The 21,800-nt window shown below is 29.7% G+C and overlaps 1 protein-coding gene across 6 annotated transcripts in view; it reads left to right on the forward strand.

Moving 5' to 3' along the window:
• LOC142324100 (uncharacterized) overlaps window positions 1–21,800 on the forward strand; it is a 363,200-nt gene that overhangs the window by 183,890 nt on the left and 157,510 nt on the right. For 5 of the 6 annotated variants that reach the window (XM_075364751.1, XM_075364759.1, XM_075364778.1 and 2 more), the window contains 3 exons: window positions 740–844; window positions 16,998–17,189; window positions 21,187–21,269. In XM_075364751.1, coding sequence (XP_075220866.1) covers window positions 740–844; window positions 16,998–17,189; window positions 21,187–21,269 — 380 coding nt within the window. The remainder of the gene's footprint in view (window positions 1–739; window positions 845–16,997; window positions 17,190–21,186; window positions 21,270–21,800) is intronic. The other variant, XM_075364785.1, reaches the window with a different exon arrangement.

Below are 21,800 nucleotides of genomic sequence, written 5' to 3' on the forward strand. Positions count from 1 at the left end.
AAAACTATTCAAGCGTGCATTTCTGGTAGCTCTTTACGACTCGGCTATTTGCTAAAATTTCTTGCCAGAACTTTGTTTTTTGTATTGTTTCCGAAACTACCTTAATGTATTACTTCAGAGGATGATATGTATGAATGCAAATGAACTGTAGTCTTGTACAGTCTCAGGTCGACCATTCCTGAGATGTGTGGTTAACTGAAACCCAACCAACAAAGAAAACTCATCCACGACTTAGTATTGCCAGTACATACGGACAATGCTATTTATTAGTTTCATTATTTATCAACAGTCTGCGCTAGTTGCCGTAACCGTCCAATTGTAAGACTATTGAGGCCCTCATGTGCGTGAAATGTAAACTAATAAATCTTCGAATGCGGTTGCTGAGTTTAAAGGAGTTTTTTTCCTGACAGTATGAATACTTTTATTTTATTTCTTTAGATTACATAATTTTGTGAGGTACAGTAACGTGACTATTAGTTAGAGTTAAGGTTTAATTACTTGACGTATAGCGAATACAGCCTAGATGTGATAAGAGGAAGATACTTATTGTGATTAAACTTTTCATAAGTTACGTTTAACATGTTTGAACATAACATTTTGTAAGATGTTTAAAAAATTAATAATTGTTGTTATACTAATAGCTTTTTTGAAAGCGTTATGACACCTTATAATATTGTGTTGTTTTAATTAACTTCCTTAATGTGTAGATGTTATGCTTTGTGTTTTCACTTTGGTGTAGGTTGAAAAAACTAATATCAAAGACTCTTCTATTCAGTGTAATCAAGAAATGTTAGTAGATAAAGCAAGATTGGAAGTTCTTTCTGCACTGGAGAAACAGATAAAGGTAAATAATTAGCTGTAGAATAGATTGAATAGAATATGCAATTTATGTAGACTTCATATTTTATTAATTATAATTCAGTAATTAGGTCATTATTGATAGTTAAATTTTGACAATTAGATTTTTTAATGATTTTTTTTTTAGCTTGTAAAATCCAACAAAAAATGTAATTAAATGTTGATAGTCTACTAAAATAGCAAATTATTTGTTTCTTAAATGGTAAGAAATTATTTCTCAAAAACTCAACAATAATACAAGTACCTAACCTATCTTAACCTAACTCTAATGTAATATTATTGCAGAAGGCTAATATGTCTAATTAGCCTACTATGCTGTACAAGGGGTAATTGCCTCTTAATTAGAAAGGTGACATTCCCATCCAATTTCCTGTCATAGAACATTTGTTATTGATGTAGATGAGTGTATTTGAAGTACGAACATTTGTGGTATACATTATGCATACATTCTGTATGCCATATATTACATTCTGTTATTTATTCCAAGACTTAAATGTCATTTCTGATTTTGTTAAGTTTTTGTTCACAAGTGTACTTATAAAGTACACTAAAAATCAGAAACTTAAATTTTTGTAATCAGTTATTAAAAATTACATAAAGCACAGAATTTTTTGGAAATAAATTGCAAGAATATATGTAGTTTTGCAGTGGTGCTAGAGAATCATGATGTATCTCATTTTAACCCTCAATTGCCATTATCATGTCTTGATGATGTGAAGTTATATCTGTTTGTCAAAACTAAATAAATGATTTTACAAGCTTCTTCTAGCTAAGCAATTTCTTGACATTGTATCTTTCCCTTATCTTATCCAATAAAGTATCTTTCATTGTATCTTATCCAAAGTTTTTTTATAAAGTAAGTTATTTTCTATAATTGCTCAAATATAAATGTTAAGTCATGGCGATTCAGAGGTAGTCCAGTGTAAATGTGATATGCATTGATTAGGCAACCCTTGTGTTGTGTTAACTGTTAAATGCACTTATTTATTTATTTTTAATAACTGTGAACAGTAACAATGTATAAGATTTTTATACATCTGTAGAAAAGTAACCTATAAAGGGACAGGAATTGGACCTGCCCCTTCTGAAGCACCTACCAGAAAATTTAAAGAAAACAAATTAATTTTTTTAAATTACCTATGATGAGGGTGATATAATCATATTTGCCTATGTGGAAAAACTATCTGTGGTAAGCACACAACAGTACTGTAAATGTTTTTTTTACAGAATTAATATCCTTGCCATGTATATACTTTTTCTCAACATCCCTTCTATTTCAAGAAGCAGTTTGTGAAATAGCTTTCAGGGAATTCTCTGAATCTTCTATTTTGGAATTTGTTCTCAAACATCTGATCTTTTAATGACAATTTTAATTTTAGAAATAAAAAAAGCCAGCTTGGGTTAGATTGGATGTAGTATGGTAAGAAAGATAACCATAAGAAATATTTTTTTTACAAAACTTACAAATTTTTTAGTAGCAACACATCGGCTAGTTTGCTTGCCATTACATTTCCTTACATTTTCTCAGATACCTCTAATGATTTATAGGTAATAGTGATGATTGACTGTATGCCTTGCATTAGTATTGTTTATTGTGGTGAACAGTTCTTTGATGCCAAAAAAATACTGTTAACACCACCTGTTTAAACTACTTTTGCATGCCATTTTTGATCTTTGTGAAGATTTTCTGACATAACTGCAATGACCAGGAATTGGTATCCACATCATACCATAAATCCATGTTTCATCACCTGTTCTATCATCTTTTATCACCTCTTCTATTATTATCAACAAGATTTCATCATCATTTGTTCAGTTAAAAAGTTCCTGACAGATTGCTACATGATTGTCTTTCTGCTTGCGTGTTAAAAGTTTCAAAATGAACTTGGTGGTAGCAAGAAGCATTTCCAGTTATTGGTTAGAATTTTTTTTTATATAAACACTCAGAAATACCAGTTTGCTCTGCTACCTTTCAAAGTCGATTTGATTTCTCCATATCATTCAATTGGGCATTGTGGAATATTGTTTTTTGGTGTCGACTGCTTTCCTGGATAAACATCACTTTGATAAATTCTTGACCATATTTTAAAACCCTGAACCTCTCCCTAGCAGTATGTATAGATTCTTTCTTTTTCCTGTTTAGCCTCCAGGAATTACCATTCAAGTAATACTTCTGAGGATGATATGTATGAGTGTAAATGAAGTGTAGTCTTGTACAGTCTCAGTTCAACCATTCCTGAGATGTGTGATTAATTGAAACCGAACCATCAAAGAACGCCGGTATCCATGATCTAGTATTCAAATCCGCATAAAAGTGCCTTTACTAGGACTTGAACACTGAACTATCAACTGATTTGGGAAGATGCATTTACAACTAGACCAACCCAGTGGGTCACTGTGTATAGCTTAGAGAGTCTTTTCTGTAATTCTCTTGATCATTTTGTGTATGTAGACAAAATTTTTGAAAAGCTCAACAACTTTTTGTTAATGTAGTCACTCATCACAAAAATCCCCAAAGGCACTAAACAACATGTATTTTCTAATTAATATTAAAAAAACTATTATTATACATATATTGATATGCCTGTCTAATCCTGGTTATTTAACTATGTTTTATTTAAATTTACCTCAGTAGCCTTTCAGTTGCTGCATAGGCAAGTTGAATATTTTATTGATATTTAGATCATTAGTAATGATTGTGTTTGTTTTTATCAATTATGTTTATTGTATAAAGTGGCCGGGCAGTATTCTGAAAATATTTATTTTAAATGAAAATGTAAGAGAAATAATTGTTTGCAATCTTTAAAACTTTTTGATATTGCCTTCTTTAAAATGCTTTACTGTTTTAACGTAAATTTTAACTATTTTTTGTTACAGTTTAACTGTAGAAAAATATTTATATTTAATGTTGATTCAGTTTTATTTTGTACTAATGAACAGAGTACAATTACAGTAATTTTATTTTAGAACAATTTAAACAAAATTAATATATAAAACTGGTTTTAAACAACTTTGAAATTTGGCCGTTAAAGAGAAAAGTAGTAAATGGATTAGACAGTGTTTCCTGTTAAATATTTTAACCCCACTTTAGGAGGGGCACAAGTCTGATAAGCTGAAGTATGTAAGTACTTGTGTACATGTTAAGTACAATGAAATTAAATTGAATGAAAAAAAATGATCCAATAATTAAAATTTATTTTAAAAGTTACATTTAAATTTTAAAAGATTACAAAAAAAATATTTTTTAACAAAAGGTTATTTAATGAGTAAATAGTCACCCAATAATGCTGATCAGGTGGACCTGATCTTGATCAGTTCATCAATGGTAAGAGACCATTGTTGCAAATTGGATATCAATTGTTGCAAATTGTTATCAATTGGATAATTGATTTTGTTTTCCTTTACTGCATTTGTAAGCCATTTTTGTTATTTTCATCTTTTTTACTTTTTCTTTGTTTTATAAATTATGTTTTTGTCCTTTGTTTTGTTTTGTTTCATTGTTGCTGTGTTCTTATTATTCCGTGTAATATTTTTGTGTTGTGGGTTGAACTCACCTTTACCTTCTACGTGTAGGTAGTTCAGTTCCTTTGTTTTGTTTATGTCTTTCAGCCTTACTTAAGACTCGATAAGATGTGTTTAGTTTTTAGTTCATTAAATAGTAGTACACCAATCGGAATGTCACTCGTGGAATTCGCATTGGTGGTATCCTGGCCTAGGCAGACTGGAATATGTCAACAGCCAAGGTTTCGAAAATGACCTCTGGTAAAGCCCATAAGGGCTAGGAGTGGAGGTGGGATGGAGGGTGTCTTCCCCTTCAGGGATCAGGATGAATTAATTATTTTGTGCTACAACATTGCTATCAACTTGTCACTTAGTGAACAGGAGAGGATCACACTTTTAATGATGAGGGACTTTAGTGATAGTGTTAGGTCGTATAATGAAATTTGTGAATTGTTCAATGAAACATTTAATAATCATAATCTTATTTCAAAAGGTACAGGCTCAAAAACCATCATATGATTTGAAAAAACAAGGAGCGTTAATAATCGGGGAAAACAAGGGAGGCCTAAATCTCCATTAATAATGATTTGTTGGAAAGTATGCAAGAATTTATTGAGAATCCACATTCCTTATTTCTCTAACAGCAGCACAAGAATATAACATTAGCCAGAGTTCAGTGATTTGAACATTAAAAAGTAAAAATTTGATACCTTTCAAAATTTGTCTGTTGCAAGAACTTAATGAAGATTACTGTGATCGAAGACTGATATTGACCGTAACCTGACTGATGAAGATGTCTTGTCCCTCATTAGGGAGCAGAATACTGATTTGGATTAGGTGAAGTTGTAGAGAAACAAAGCCTCAATGTTCTTCTGAAGCACCTGTATGTCATTAGGGGTGATCTGCCAGGCTTTCACAGCTGGAAAAAGTTTTGTGTAGGGCATACCTGCATGTCTGCTATTCTGTGCAGGAAGTCGCTTGATAGTGTCTTTATATGGCAGGTTTCTGACATGCATCATGTTGTGGTCAGACTTGCCATTCGCGGTCAGAACTTAAAGTTGTTAGTTCATGTTTCCAATACAGGGATCCCAATGAGGAACACCTAGCGAGATGGGATAGGATCCTTCATATTGTAGGTAATAGTCCAATCCTTATTGGTACTGATAATGCGAAGTTGCTTTTCTGGCACAGTGGGGTCACTGATCATGGCGGTGGCTTGATTGATAATTACATCACTCAGTATAATTTTGAGATCTTTAATGTTGCAGACCAGTTGGCCACTTATGTCGGTATGGATAAAAGACAAAGGCCATTTTCAGGTACAAATATGACATCATCATTGGTAGGGACCCCTGGCGGGATCTTTGACTGGTTTGTGGTCGATGACTGTTCTAGCAACCATCGGTTAATACTTTTTAAAATAGCGGATGAGCTGCGCAATGGCCATAAGGAACACTTTCCTGTTTACTGGGGATGCTTCCTGCATAGGAAGGCAGACTGGCCGAAATTTTCCTCTTTTGTTGGAGTCCAGACTGGAGGTGGATGATCAGTAGGGCCATATATATTGATCCGTATATATTAATGGAAATCTAAACGCAGTGAAATGTGAGGCTTTGCTTTTCGACCATATCATTCCAAACATTCAAAACGTGTTGGCCACAACTTCCAAAATGTCTGGTTTCAACAAGATTGTGCTCTGCCTCATTTCTGTCTTGGGTACATGAAAGTTTAAATGCACAGTTTTCTTGGAGGATGGATTGTTAGAAGGGATAAAATATTATGGTCAGCGAGATCACTTGACTTGTCACCACAAAATATCACAAGGGAATCATTGAATAATGCGATAACCATCCGTTTAAAACTGAATGGCACACTGTCAAAACAACAGAAGGAGGAGGACATTTCGAGCATTTATTAAAATGAAATGTAAGAACATAAGCTAACGTTATGCTTAACAATTTTTTTTTTTTTTAATAAATGTATTCGATAATATCCATTAAATCAAATTTTTATAAATCTATTTGGGATAACAGTAACTTAAATTATCAACATAATTTTTTTTTTAAATCCAAACTTTATCCCACCACCATTTTGGGTACAAATATCATATAAACTTTTTATTTATACCATTTTTCTTCTCCAAAAGAGATCTTTATGATGTATCACACAAAGGGTATTACCATTTAAAATATTTGAGTTGCAACCCCTGGGCTATTTGCGCTACCCCATCCCCCCCCAGAAGAGGTTGAAATTTTTTCTTGTCAAAAATAATTTCAAAAAAATAACATCAACAAATAAAAATAATCATGTTTTTTTTTTCCTTTTAACGTTGAATATTAATCAATACTTTATATATTTTTATAAATTTAACACATTTGAAATCTTTTAATAAGACTAATGTATTCATGAAAAAAATTAAAATTGCTGCCTTTGAGAGAGCTCTGAAATTACTTTCACTTATTGTTATAGTTTCAAAATTATTTTCAGATAAAAAACTACTTACTGATGGTATCTGGTATGGTTTTAATTATGTTATAAACTTTCTACTTTTATTCTGTTCAGTATAGGAAAATTTGACTTGGTTTACCAACTTTGAATTAATTTTATACACAAAATAAAAGTATAGTTAAATAAATTGCTTGTAATTAGTCAATGAAAAAAAACATTAAACTCCTTCATATTAAAAAAAAAAGTTGAAAACTCAATTTACGAGATGTTTGATAAATTCATTCAGAATCAAGAGTTGTGCTCTTAGTATATTGTTGAGGTGATTCTTAGTTTTTCACATTTCTGCTTGGATCGTACAACATTTTTCAATCAGACATATTAATAATTCTGTTTTTCATAGTCATTTGAGTCAATCAAGCATTGTTATTGATGAAAATTGGAGAAAAGAGAATTTTTATAGTGATAATTACATTTTGAAACGCCCAACCTTACAAGAAATTAAGTCAATTCCATTGATTAGAACAGTTTATAAATAGTTTGCATATATTTGAGTGCTCATATCATCAATGCTAAACATTTTTGATGGCCTGTTGAGGTTTCAATTGTATAGAATATTGAAAAAACTATGATCTGGTGTTGTAGGTTAGAAAATTGAAATTGCATGGGATTTCTAAGACAATTGGCATCTGAAATGAATAGGTGCATCATAGTTTACACATGCAAAAACAGTAAACTGTTTGCTCACAAAATTAATTAAAAGCGTGAACGAAGAATACATGAACCATATATGTTTTTTTTTCTAATTAAATAAAATTCATGTTGCTAGCCTAAGGTTATAATAATAAAATAAAATCGCTATACATATATTTTTTATTCTCCATTCCTTTCAGTTGATCGTTAAACTCAACATTTTACTACAAGCTATATCCTCAATTGTCCATTTTATATATTACAATTTTTTTTTTATAGTTTACCTTTCATAAATTCCTGTTTTCACATTAATTAAACCTTCTATTGTAATACAATAGCCTTCCGTCTTACATAATTTGTATAATGTATATGTAACACTAATGTTATTCACTTAAATATTCTGTTGTGTACTGTTTAAAGAAAGGAGAAGGTATATGTGTATGAAATAGAGCAAAGTCAAGCTGAAAAGGTTTAAAACTGTTATTTACTCCAAAAAATAACTTACATGCTAAGATTCATGAAACTATTAGTCCGATTCTCAGGATTTTTTCGTTGTTGTATTTGTAAACATGTTTGAAAAGTATCAGTACATTTTTAGCCATATTGGATGTTTAGTCTGTTGTCAGCTGTCTAAAGGGTAACACATGTTGTGGTATGATTGGTGATTTTTTATTTGTATAATTAATGGATCAGAGAATTTGAATTAAATTTTTGTTGTAAGAATGGGATAAAGTGTAGCAATGTTGTTAAAATGTTAAATATTGCTTTTGGTGAGTCTGCTACTAGTAAAGCAAGGGTTTATGAGTGGTATAAGCGTTCCAAGAAGGTCTTGAAAACATTGAAGATGACAAGTGCCCCGAACATCTCAGCACATCAACAACCAATGAAAACATGGAAAAGTGAAAGAAATTATTATGAATGATTGCCGAATCACAATCGGAGAAGTTGCTGACGATGTTGGGATATCAATTGGCTCATGCCATGAAATTTTTTTGTTCCAAAATTGTTGAATTTTGAACAAAAACAGTGGCGAATGGAAGTTGCTCTGGAGTCGCTAAATGAAGTCAGCAACGATGCAGAACTACTGAAACGTGTCATAACAGGAGTTCTAACATGGGTTTATGAATATGATGTTGAAAGTAAGGCTCAGTTTTCCCAGTGGAGGCATTCTGGATCACCAAGACTAAAAATAGCTCAACAAGTACGGTCGAATATGAAGATTATGCTCACCATGTTCTTCAATTTTAATGGCATAGTGCATCATGAGTTCTTACCACAAGGTAAGAACGATCAATAAGGAGTATTACCTACAAGTTCAACACCGTTGGCGTGAAGCAATCTGAAAAAAATGCTCGGATTTGTGGCGAAACAATTCGTGGCTTTTGCACCATGATAATATGCCTGCTCACACTTCATTGCTTGTTCGTCAATTTTTAGCCAAAAACAACACTGTAATGATACCCCAGCTGCCATATTTACCAGGCATAGCCCCATGTGACTTTTTTCTATTCCCAAAAATAATGAGATCCTTAAAGCCATCGTTTTACAAGCATAGATGAGATTAAAAGCGAGTAGCTGAAAGAGCTGAACACTATTCTAAAGATCGAGTTCCAGAAGTGTTTCGGGGATTGGAAAAAGCTGGCATAATTGTATAATATTTAATGCAAACTATTTTGAAGGAGATAACAGTGTAGACGAATAAATAAAATTCTTTCTAAAAAACAAAAATTCTTGTAACTTTTTGAACACACCTCGTATTTTTAAATATGATGTGTACTAGATTGATGTTGCTAATATAATAATATCATCCTTACTCTTTTGTTTGTAAATAAATACTACTGTATAAAAAATGTATCTTACTATTTAATGTATTAATTTGTATATATTTCAAATTAATGCATAGCCCATTTATCTTCAAGTAACTGATTATCTTGTAATGTGTTAATAATTAGTTTGTAATTAGATTATTGTAAACACATTTTAGTATTAAAATTCTAACATATTTACCTGTGGTACATCCAGCTTGTTTTGTTATGTGGAAGTGAACATACTTCACTTTGCAGTCATAATAATAATTGAGGGTTTCACGATTTTTTTAATTTAGTTCAGCAACAAGCTGTGTGTTTATGCATGCATGCATATGTTTTGATGAAGGGAATGGCGGGATTTATTATCTATATTTTACTCGTGTTCCTTTATCTCAAATGAGGAGACCTTTGTACACTTAATGTTATCTTTTTAATTATGTTTGACCGCTTAAACTTATGAGAAGTCTATCTGTGGGTTTTATTTACAAATTTCTCTTTCTATTTGTTCGGAAAATTCATTGTTTACTAACATAATTGATTGCAATCTTTAACATTCTTGCATTATGTCATTAATTAAAGTGTAAAATTCATTTATAGTAATGGACATTGGAAAAGAAGTGAGTATGAAATAATCTTTTACTGTATTTATTTTTCTATTGCTACATGTTTTTTGTGTTTTTAACCTATATTTTTTTAATAAACTTAATATAATTTATATAATTAACATTAATTTATAATTAATAAAGTTTTATTAATAAGTTTCATTATTTAACCTTAATGTGTTTAATTTTAATGTGAATTCTGATATATTTCTTATAAATTATGGTAATTAGGAAATAAATAATAAATATTTTATACATTTAGCTAATTTTTAAAAATAATTCTCAAGCCTTAGCAATATTATTTATTTTATTATTATTTCACTGTTGAAATTTAAAGGTACTACACAAGTTATTACTTGAATGAGGTTATGAATTTTTGTGTTATTGGTTGCACAAATTCTCCTTGAATTACAGTATATATTTATTTATTTGAAGAAAATTCTTGTTTTTCAAAAAATTAATACAACAATTTAAGTTTTTAAAAATAAATGTTATAAAACAAAAGGTAATATTTTATGTATATTTGTTTGAACATTACATAAAAATTTGGTGATTTTAATGATTTTTATTTTCTAACAGAGAAAATTTCTGGTGGTTCTGTAGTAGTTACTTTCTTCCAAAAAAATAAAAGTGAAACATTTTTGAAATGAAAAGCTATATTTCTAATATAACTGAAAATAATATTTGCTTTCTATCATCACTGCTTAGAATTGCATTGTTAAAGTGTAATGATGTTGATATGTTGCTTTAATTAAAAATATAAATATATTTACATATTATAATATATATTTAAAAAAAATATATATGTGTAATTAAAAATGTTTCTGTACAAGACTTCAAAACATGTGGTTGAATTTTGGCGTAATGTGACCTAAATATTAAAAGTAGATCTGAATTTTGTATGAGTAGATGTATCTGTATAAATTTAATAAAGGTAAAAATGAATACTGGTTCTTGGATTCCAGCACTGGGTAGTATTGTCTTTACGTTATTTTTATTATATCATAGTATAGAATTTTTACTTCCACACACACACACACACACACATATATATATATATATATATATACAGAGAGAGAGAGTGAGAGAGTTTTGTATTCGAACAAGAATTCAGTGTTGTTGACATATTCATTGGAAAATTCATTTAGGGATGCCAGAGTCCAGAAAAGTGGTTTTCACAAAAATGTTTAGGTTGTATCTGTGCACAGAGCTACTGCCTAAATGGCTGATCAATTTTGATAAAATTTGTTATGCGGTTATATTTCTATGATATTTCGATTTCAGTTTCATTTTTTAAGTTGATATTTAGGGGTAGTTAATCATTATAAAAGTAGAAAAAACAATTTTCTCAAAATTGGCTCTAATAATTCTCTTGAAATGTTGCTCATGGTACACTCCTTTAAAATCATGTAATTTTGTAAATCATAATTTCAGAAAAATCATGGTGGTTCCATCCCACTATGGTATAAGTTTGTTTTTCACGATCGTGAGCTAGGGTGCATTTTATCAAAAAATGTGTAACAATAGAAATTTTTAGTACATAAAAAATACAGGCCTATATCATTTATTATTATATATTTTCTCATTCATGATACCATTTACAAAATAATTAGAATTTGAACAATTAAAACACAGGCCTGTGTAATTAAAAGTTGTACAGAATTTTTAATAAGTAGCGCAGTTCTGACATCAAACTGATGTTGACAAATACAATGGCAACCTTCTTAATTTGTCCCTTACCATTGTGTGTAGCCATTATTTGTGACTTGTAGCTTCTCTAAAAAGTTTTTATTATCCCGAATTAATATATTTTACCTATAATTTATAATGTAGTATGTTGACCATATTTTTCTGTTACCATTTGAAAATCAGTTTTCAAACAAACTCAGAATATCATTTTTAGGAATTAATTCTTCCCTTAAACTGCGTGTTCTAAAAATGTGTTTGGCCTGGATAGAAGATTTATAACAAGATTGTACAAATCTTCTGTTGTTTGCAGGTTAATCTAAAACTTCATTAAATATTATGAGTTAGATTTCATGAAATTATCTGCACATAATTTTTTTTTCTTCTCTTAAAAAGCTCATCAGAAATTTCATTTTTAGGCAGTGTAATTAAACGATGAGCAAGAAATATTAGGAAGTTTTCAATTATTCAGATTCTACTGTAAATTTTTAATTAAAAGTTTGGTACTTTTTCATTTCTCCCCCCAAATTTGTAAGATTTTCACCTGGAAATAATTCAAAATAGCAGGAAATATTGATATTAACAATAACCATATTGGATAAATAATCGATAGGTAACACCCTAACATGCTGTTGATTATTTAAATAATAAATTATTTCAATAATTACTGAATGTATTATTTAAATACTCAAACATTACTGTTAATTAGTCAAGGTTAGCAAGCTTAGGTTAAGTTTGGTTAGATTATATTTATAAAATAAATATAAATGATTATAAAAATTGTTATATCGGATTATTTTTCCAACCTGGTTATTGTTAATATCAATATTTATTACTACTTTGAGTTATTTCCAGGTGAAAAACCTGCAAATGTCTGGGGTGGAGAAACAAAAAAGGACCAAAAATTTTACTATGGTGTATTTTATGTAATCTGTGTAAAATAATAGAAACTATGTCATGTCAAATAAGACTGTAAATATTTTATGGGGTAATGTACATATGAGCAAATATTTGCTGTGTCTTTAAAATTAAAAACACCAATAAAAGTTTCAATGAGATAAATTTTGTAAAAAATTGACCCGAAAAAATCAGTGAAGTAAGACTTAATGCTTTCTCAATTCTTTAAAGGTGAATTGTTTGAAGTCTTTACCAAGAGTTAAGGATCAGAAAGTTCTCATTAATTGTTTATTTTTAATTTGATTTTTTAGCTTAAAAAAGTTTCAATTTAAATAAATTTTTTTTAGTGAATTAAAGATTCCAAAATTTGATATGTCGGTTTATTAATTATTTCCAGTTTAACTTTTAGAATTTTTGTTTTTTAGCTTTTCTAAGAAAACATTTTTAATTTATGCCTAATTACTGAAAATAAAATTCAATTCAAAAACTGAATTTTTTTTAAATTTTTGTCTAACTTTTATTTAAATCTCTCTATATTTACTTTCTGTGGCCCATATTTATTATGTTTATAACTAATATTAAATTAAATCTTCTTTTATGTGATACACATCTGCGTTATAGAGAGTTTGTTTATTAATACAAAAGTTGTATTCAAGAAGGATCCAATCTTCCTCTCAAACTAGTTGGAGAAAAAAAACAACATATTACTTTAAAGTAGCAGACCATAAGGTGTAATTTTTCTGGTTTCCATAGTCGAGTAAGTTACTCCCTGGTAGCTGAATGTTTTGGATTGTTTTATACGTGCTCAACACTTTTTAACATTGTTATGACAGAAATCTTGTTACTGAGATGATGAATATTAATCTTATTATTTTTTATCTGAGATTTATTCCCAGTGAATCAGATCTGAGAGTCAGGATTTAATGTCCCAGCATGTCATGTGTAACACACAGAAAGGTATTTTATGTACAAATTTCATCAGCATTCACACATAAATTTATAGATGATCCATTCAAATTAAAAGTGCAGTAGGTGTATAGATCATTGCTTATCTCATTAGGAAGTTTTTAGTTAATTTACAAGCATACAATCTTCTATGATTAAATTTTGCACCTTCTGAAATATGACCTACCATTTTGTTGATGGTATTTTGATACATAAAGATTTTTTGTACAGTTTTATTATACAAAAAAGAATATCAGCATTTTAATTTGTCATAATATCTCTTGTATAAGATGCACAGTGTTGATTTAAGGCTAGAATCAAAGAGCAAAAAGAATGGTTTTTGTTGCGTGTTTGACTGTAGATTGATCCTCTATTTTTTCCCTTGACAGTGTCACTAGCAAAGAAGGCAATTCCTGAATAGAGAGCCTTCTTTGTTTTGCAGTTTGCTAAATTAATCTGTAGTTACAGTTCATTGCGCTTTCCATTGAAAGTTTAATTGTATGCTTGAACTGACAATAACATTCGTTGCTGGCATAATCATTTTGAAACAGTCAAATGTCTATGTAAAGGGAAGAGTACGGGATTGCCAAGAGTGTATGAAGAAAATTTTGGATGTGCCAGGGAGTTTTTTTTGCATAGTCCAAAAAATTTGTTAGGAAGGCTGGCGACCAAAAAGTAGCAATGCCAGTGATGCCACTGTGGAATGTTTTAAGGAAATGTTTATGTGTGCCGTGTTGTGTGTGTATGTTTAAGAATATGTTTATACCATTCACAGCTGTTACAGGCTTTGAAATCTACAGATTATCCTGTACGTGCTGACTTTGCAATTGAAATGTTGCACCATTTCACCATGAAGATAACAACTTTTTTGATCTTATTTTGTTTAGTGATGAGTCAAATCTCATTTTAGTGGAAAAGTTAACATATAGTGTCTGTATCTGGGATCTGAAAATTCCCATGAACTCTTACAATGTGAAAGGGACTCTCCAAAATGAAATGTTTTCTGTGTAATTTATGTGCCATTTTTGTTAGCTAAAGAAAGCATAACAGGAGTTGCTTATTTGCGTTTGTGTATAGCTGTTTCCTTAAGTGCAAGATGGATCAGAGAGTTTTATTTAACAAAATGGTGCATCTCATCAGTAGCATAACTTGTTCAGGATTGTCTGAATGACATTTTCCCAAACTATTGGATAGTCAACATTGATCTTATACAAGCTTGTTTGTGATTGTCTCTAAAATTGCCTGATTTGATCCCATCTCCTTTTTTCCTTTGATGTTTTATAATGGAACTAATGTATATACTTCCCACTATCTACTGATTGTACCCAATTTGAGGCACATAATTGAAACAGCTGTTACTTCCATTATTTCAAACATGCTGGTTAAAGTATGGGATGAATTCTCCTATTGGTTGAATGTGTGCATGTCTATAAAAGATGCTCATGTTAAACACTTGTAGGAAAAACTGTAAGAGTTATTCTTTGGTTTTATTTGTGATTCATTGCTGTTAGTCAAAGTTGTATTAAATATCTGTAAAATACCAATATTCCTTTTTATACACACTGTTTGTTTTTTAGTTATTTTTTTTACCAAGATGGCCAAAAATACATTGTATTTTGTTAGAAATTTATTTTATTACTTAAAAAATTTATAAAAATAAATTTATGATATATAATTTCAGATGTATTAAATTGTGCTTTGAATATGTACTCTTTATAGTAGCATAAAAAAGTTGTAAATGTATTTTATTGAAAACTGTGTTTTTAAAAATATTGCTTGCTAAAATATTGTTAAGAATGTTAACTTTTTGGGGTTTTTAAAAGTCATGTCAATCGATCTGTTTGTTTTGTTTTTTTTTGCCTAAATCATTGTAAAATCCCTTTTAATAATTATTATTTTTTTGTAGCTTAGAACTTACTTTTCAGTTATCCTCTTTCTCACATACACACACACATTCATTTTTTTGGGGGAGGGGGGTTAAATAAAAAACTCATTCATCAGATTTTCTGAAGTTCCTCCTTTGTTTCAATGTTAAAAGTAATTGATCTGATCAGTTTCTAGACTTCAAGCCATTCTTTAATTTGGGCAACACCATTGCATTATAGCTGAATCTTTTGAATTAACTCTTTCAACTTATTTACCACCAGGCTTCCTGTAAATGTTGTTTAACAAGTCCTGTTATCATGCACAAAGTGAAAGTGCCACATACATCAGCTGCATTGTCAGAGTAGCAATGCCATTCAAGAAGGCTGGAAAAAATCAATGCACATGACAGACAATCCTCTACCTTTGTATGATGTTTAAGTCATGTATCCACTCAAGAATGATTTCCAAGAAAAGTATTATATAAGATACTTTTTGAATATTACATAGGTGTGAATATAATTTTCAAATAATTTTTACTTATTGTTGATGACGATATATTTTTCCCCTAAATATAATGCCATCATAAAATGTAATATTAGATTTGGAACAGTTTTTGTTAGGTTGATCAGAGCGATTACTTATATGGTAAGTAGAAAGTCCATATTACCTGATTAATTATACAGTTGGGTCAGTACATTGCACTAGATTGAATCAACATGTACACATATTTCTTCTCGTTTAATCAATTAGAAGTACATTTAACTAACTTGAAACCCTGATGTTTTTCAGTATGGGGTGGAAAATATCAATTCTAATAAAGAGTTTAGAAACAAAACCTGCAGAAAGTCACAATTTTGTAAATATTACTGAAATTACTGTTTTTAAAGGAATCAATTGTTCAAAGTCCAAATAATGAGAAAATCTGCAGAAGCTCTTTGGCCTTCTTTGTAATTTAGGCAAATGATACATGATTTATTACATCTATTAAAAGTGATGCTAGAATCAAATCTGTGACAATTTTTTTTCAGAATATTCCATAACCTCTTGGTAACAAAATTTGGAATTTAAAAAAAAAAAATTCAGAAACAATAACTATTTTTGTGTTAATTTTTCCATCTAAAACATAATTACCAGAATTTGGTAACAAAGACCCATGATAACCTCATTTTTATACGTAACAAATGTACTTAATCTTAGCATCCCAAATCATTGGTCCATACTCTGAAAACACTCGTGAACAATCTGTAACTGTTGTGTCATGTTGTACTTTCAACTAAAATTTCAGAAATTTATGAAACAAAAATTAAAATCTGAGATTTGATTCTCAGTAGGTAAAGCTGTGAGCTTTGTTACTATTCATAGGGTGTTTTCATGTATCTTGTTATTTGTTTTTTGGCATTATTCCTTGACCAGCATATCTCTAAATGATTATCTTTTTATAGGGGATTTGTTAAATAAATATAATGAAAAATTGAAGGAAGGGTTTGCCATTTAATGAATAACATAATGCCTAATATATATTTTCAAATCATATGCAAGAGAATGTTCCTGATGTACATATTTAGTGCATAGGTATAACTTTAGCTTTAATGTTGTGGTAAAGCTTTTGCATCTTAAATCAATTCTTATTAATAAATTTTAATACCATTTCTGTGTGTATTTAAGATCGATCAAGTAATGTTATTATTTGTTGTAGATACTTATAGCTGAAGGAGATGATCCCATGGTTAAATCAAGATGGCCTCCAGAATTGGCAACTCTTGAAAGGCAGTTTAGAGCTAAATACCAGGAAGAATTAGCAGCGTTGGTCCAGGAACATGCTGCTGAGATGACAGAATTAAAAACTAATTATAAGACAAATTTGCAGCTTCTTGCAGAAAATTGCACTGTGGGTAAAAGTATTCGATTCTGAAAAATTAGTTAATATTTCTCATCAGTTAGTTAACATCACTTCTATCTCTCATTGTGTTTATAAATTTCATTACAGTTCTTTTTTTATTTCTTCCTTGTTTTTTTTATTTGGTTAATTTTCTACTTGACATAAAATTTTTCTCAGAAACCACCAGATGTGAGCATTTTTATATGATAACTATGAGCTGTGCATGTGTCTGTGACCATGTCATCTCCTCAGTATGTTGACTATACAGCTCAAGAAGTCATTGCTTTGTACAAAGTCAAAATTCTAACAGTTGCCCAACCATTTCATTTTGTAATTTTCGTAAGCATTTTAGATATGCAGGATATATATACAATTTCCAGTAATTCCAATTTCTCAGACACAATTTTAAAAGTTTGAAAGTGATCATGAAATTTCACAGAAAGTAATGTGATTGTGAATCATCTGTTCTCTTTAATCTTGTAATCAATTGCATTCACCAAATCTTCTGTAATCAGAAATAGCCACTCTCCCTTTTCATCATTGTGCATATTATTTCATCCTTCTTTATTCAATCACACCCACCTCCATACCACGGAAACACTCGTTGCATTTTCTTCATAAATATTGCATTTCTGACTGTGATTTCAAATTCAAATGGTTTAATGTTCTGTGCATTTAGAAATCTGATCACAGTTCAAATTTCAAGTCATGATTTTCTTAAACATTATAAATACACACTAAGAAGTAAACAGACTAGAAAATTGAATAAGAATATCATCAATTTCTTCATAACAAATCAGGCTCTCAACACTCATGCAAAGAATAGCGATTGCAGCAGCAGTATTTAGAATCTTAACTTACCTTCTGGATATACTGTATACTAAAAAACTATTATTAAAAAATATATCACATATAAACAAACTAAAAACGCAATCCAAGTATAAAATAGCAATTTATGTAAAAACAGTTTTCATGATGGATGATAAGTATCAGTTTTGTACAAAAGTATATCTGTGGGGCACTGAATTACCCTAAGCATTCTGTGGACACATAATGCGTCACTTTCAATGAAGATCAGAAACAAGTAAAATGAAAACTTCTTTATTTCTTGTAAACTCATAAACTCTTGTAAAACTGTATATATATATATATATATATATATATATATATATATAATATTATATGAAGTATAAACTACTAAAACACAATAATTAAATAAGATAAACTTCCTTAATTTCTAATAACCAGTTTTCACGGTATTCCTGCATCTTCTGTTGGTATTAAATTCTCTATATTTATGACATGAAAACGTATTCTTTTTAATGTATTTTTAAACGTATTCTTTTTTATCTATTTGCAACAATAGGTTAACATTATTTGCATTAGTTAAGATTCTAAATACTGCTGCTGCAGTGCTACGATCGCTGTTCTTTGCATTTGTGATCCGAGAACCTGATTTGTTAGGAAGGAATTGATATTCTTATTCAATTTTCTATTGTATTCACTTCTAGTATGTATTTATAATTTTTAAGAAAATCATGACATGTGAAATTTGATCTGTGATTGGATTTCTAAATGAATGGAACATTAAACCAGTTGAAATTGAAATCACTGTCAGAAATGCAGTGTTTATGGAGAAAATGCAGTGAGTGATTCTGTGGTCTGGAGGTGGGTGTGATTGACTAAAGAAGGATGTAATAATACGTACGATGATGAAAAGAGAGTGGCCATTTCTGTTTACAGAAGATTTGGTGAATGCAATTGATTGCAAGATTAAAGAGAACAGATGATTCACCATCATGTAACTTTCTTTGAAATTTCATGATCACTTATAAACTTTTGAAGTTGTGTCTGAGAAATTGGAATTACTGGAAATTGTATTTAGCCTGCATATCTAAAATGCTTACAGAAAATCGCAGAATGAAATGTTTGGGCAGCCTATTGGAATTTTTTACTTTTTACTGTGAGCAAAGCAATGACTTCTTGAGATGTATAGTCAACATACTGGGGACAAGGCATAGATGTTAAATGTAACTAAAGCAAAATGATAATCTACGGAATGGAGACATACTTTGTTAGCCAAAAAGGCAAAATTCAAACAATTTCCACTCAGAAAATTATGTGTACAGTGTTTTGGGATAAAGAAAAGAATTGCATGTCAGCTTCTTTCCTTATGGCTGTATAGTTGATGGTAAATAATTGGTAAAATTGTTTATTGAAAATGTTGGAAAAATTGCTTCATACAATCCAGGTCAAACGTCATGGCGTGCTTACTTGGGGCAATGTGTAAAGTACAATGCTTGTACACATGCTGCCGCCATAGTGCAACATCGCCTTACAACCTTTAACTAAGAACAGTTTGATAATTCCTGTGTAATACTGGTTCTTAGACCAAGTGACTAACACCTGTTCCTGTGTCTCAAACCTTCCTTGCTGTTTCTATTATGACAGTTTCCATTATGATTACAAGGTCAAACAAGTTGTTAATATCTTGTATCGCAGATGACTTTATTCTATTATGAAGGGATACAACTTCTGGTGTTCCACTATAATAAGTGTTCCCACATTGGTGGGAACTATGTAGAAAAATTGAGTAAATTGGTTCTTCAAACAGCAATCAAAATTTTATCTGGATACCTTGTTTAATAAGTCTTCAGAAATTGCTTTGTGGATAATCTCTCATGTGCTACATATATATCCTTTTTCGTTTGTAACAAAACTGATCATATTTTTGTAATCTATATATTTAGAATGTATATATATATATAATATATAGTATATTCTATATATATATATAGTATATATAGAATATATTTAGAATGTGTGTAGTTTTTTATTTATTCGCTTTGTATTTAAATATTCTGTTGTGTTTATAATGCAATGACTATAATTATATTATTAATATTGATAATAGTATCCTAACTTTCCCAGCTTGAATTATATATAAGAAACCACCAACTTTACTCCTTAATTTGGGTTCAAAAATCTACAGTTGGACTTCTTTTTATTAGAAGAGCTGAAATCTGGATGAAATGTTTCAGTAGTAGTGACAAAAACAAAACATTTTTATACCTATGTTTATACGAACATTTTTCATTATTTTCACCAGTATAACATGTCCTGAAAGTTTTTTCAGTTTGTTCATGGGACATCCTGTATTTTTTTCTTATTATTCACTTTATTTACTTATTAAAGTAAATTACTATTACTGTATTAATAATATAATATTGATTAAAAAGGAAAGCCTAAGATAATCCAAGGATAAAAAGATGTCTTCAGTTTTCTGCAAATCTTTATTTAGGTGGTTCATGTATTAATATTGAAACATTTTTTAATATGCGCACATATGCACTTGCATATAAGCAGATCTTAAAGTAAGTTATTCTGGAATTCTTTAGTTCATGTTTTACTTATGAGAGAAAGTTTCATGTGGTAAAAACACTGACTTTTTAAGTTATTCGTAATGATAATATAATTATCTGACATAAGCAAAAGAAGTTCACCATGTATCTGTTAACAGGTGTGTGTCATGGCTTTTTTTATTCCTGAAAAAACCATAAACATGCCCACTTGTACAGAAAAAATTATTTTAACAAAAGCTGGGGCAAATCATTTAGTAGTTTCAAAATATTAAGTTAATTGAATTTTACAGAATGAAAAAGATTGGTTGTATTAGGTGTTTTATTTGTGTGTACAGAATTTAAAATGACCTGATTTCATTCCAAAAAATGAAAGGATTTCTAATAATCCGTTTTTGCAGAGTATCAGGTTGTAAGGGATGCAGTTTATTGTATTGCCTTAAACCCAGTTCGTTTATATTTGTAATCCTTTTTTAATTTCATTTATTTTATAAAAGTAAAGTTTATGTTAATGATGACATTAATATGAAATCTGTTTTATAGGATATGAGGATATACTATAATATGTTTTTATATTCTGTTGCCTAGTTTTAAATACGCATTACAATATTTATTGAAAAAGTTGTATATTACTATTTATTTTACAGTGTGGTGCTTCTAGAGGGTTAGTAGATGTTTTGTATGATGCAACATCTGAAGATGGTATGGTGACCAAAATTATTAGGGAAAGGTAAATAATTATTTTTCTTATAAATATCTGTTTGTACATTAAACTATGAGTGTGTATTGTCAATAGTTGTTTCAAGGCATAGACTAATTTTTTATTTTTTTATTAATATTTTCTTTTCAGTTGGATTACTGCAATATGTAGTGTAATCTATTAATATTATAGAAAATTTTATATTACTTTTATCAATAACACTGCCCAAAAAAGATTTTTTTTTAATATTTCCTTCACTTCATGAGTCAAATCTTACTAATTTTTGGTTGATAAAAACATATATGACAGAGAAAAATTTTTATTAGCTCTAGTTTCTGCCATATACGATAGGTGGAAGTATTTTATTTTAACAGATTAAGAGAAAACAATACATTTTAATTATATATATCAATAACATAAAAAGTCCATTTGGCATTTTTTTAGACAGTTACATTCTAAGAGTTCTTATTTGATGGAAGAATGCCTGGCAGTTGGTTGGGTCAGAAAGGAATCATAGGGTGGCTTAATGAGATCATTGTGTTTTGGCTTTCCTCTTGTAAG

Source organism: Lycorma delicatula, chromosome 1, assembly GCF_047948215.1.
Source record: "Lycorma delicatula isolate Av1 chromosome 1, ASM4794821v1, whole genome shotgun sequence".
In the NCBI taxonomy this organism is placed as follows: Eukaryota; Metazoa; Arthropoda; class Insecta; order Hemiptera; family Fulgoridae; genus Lycorma; species Lycorma delicatula.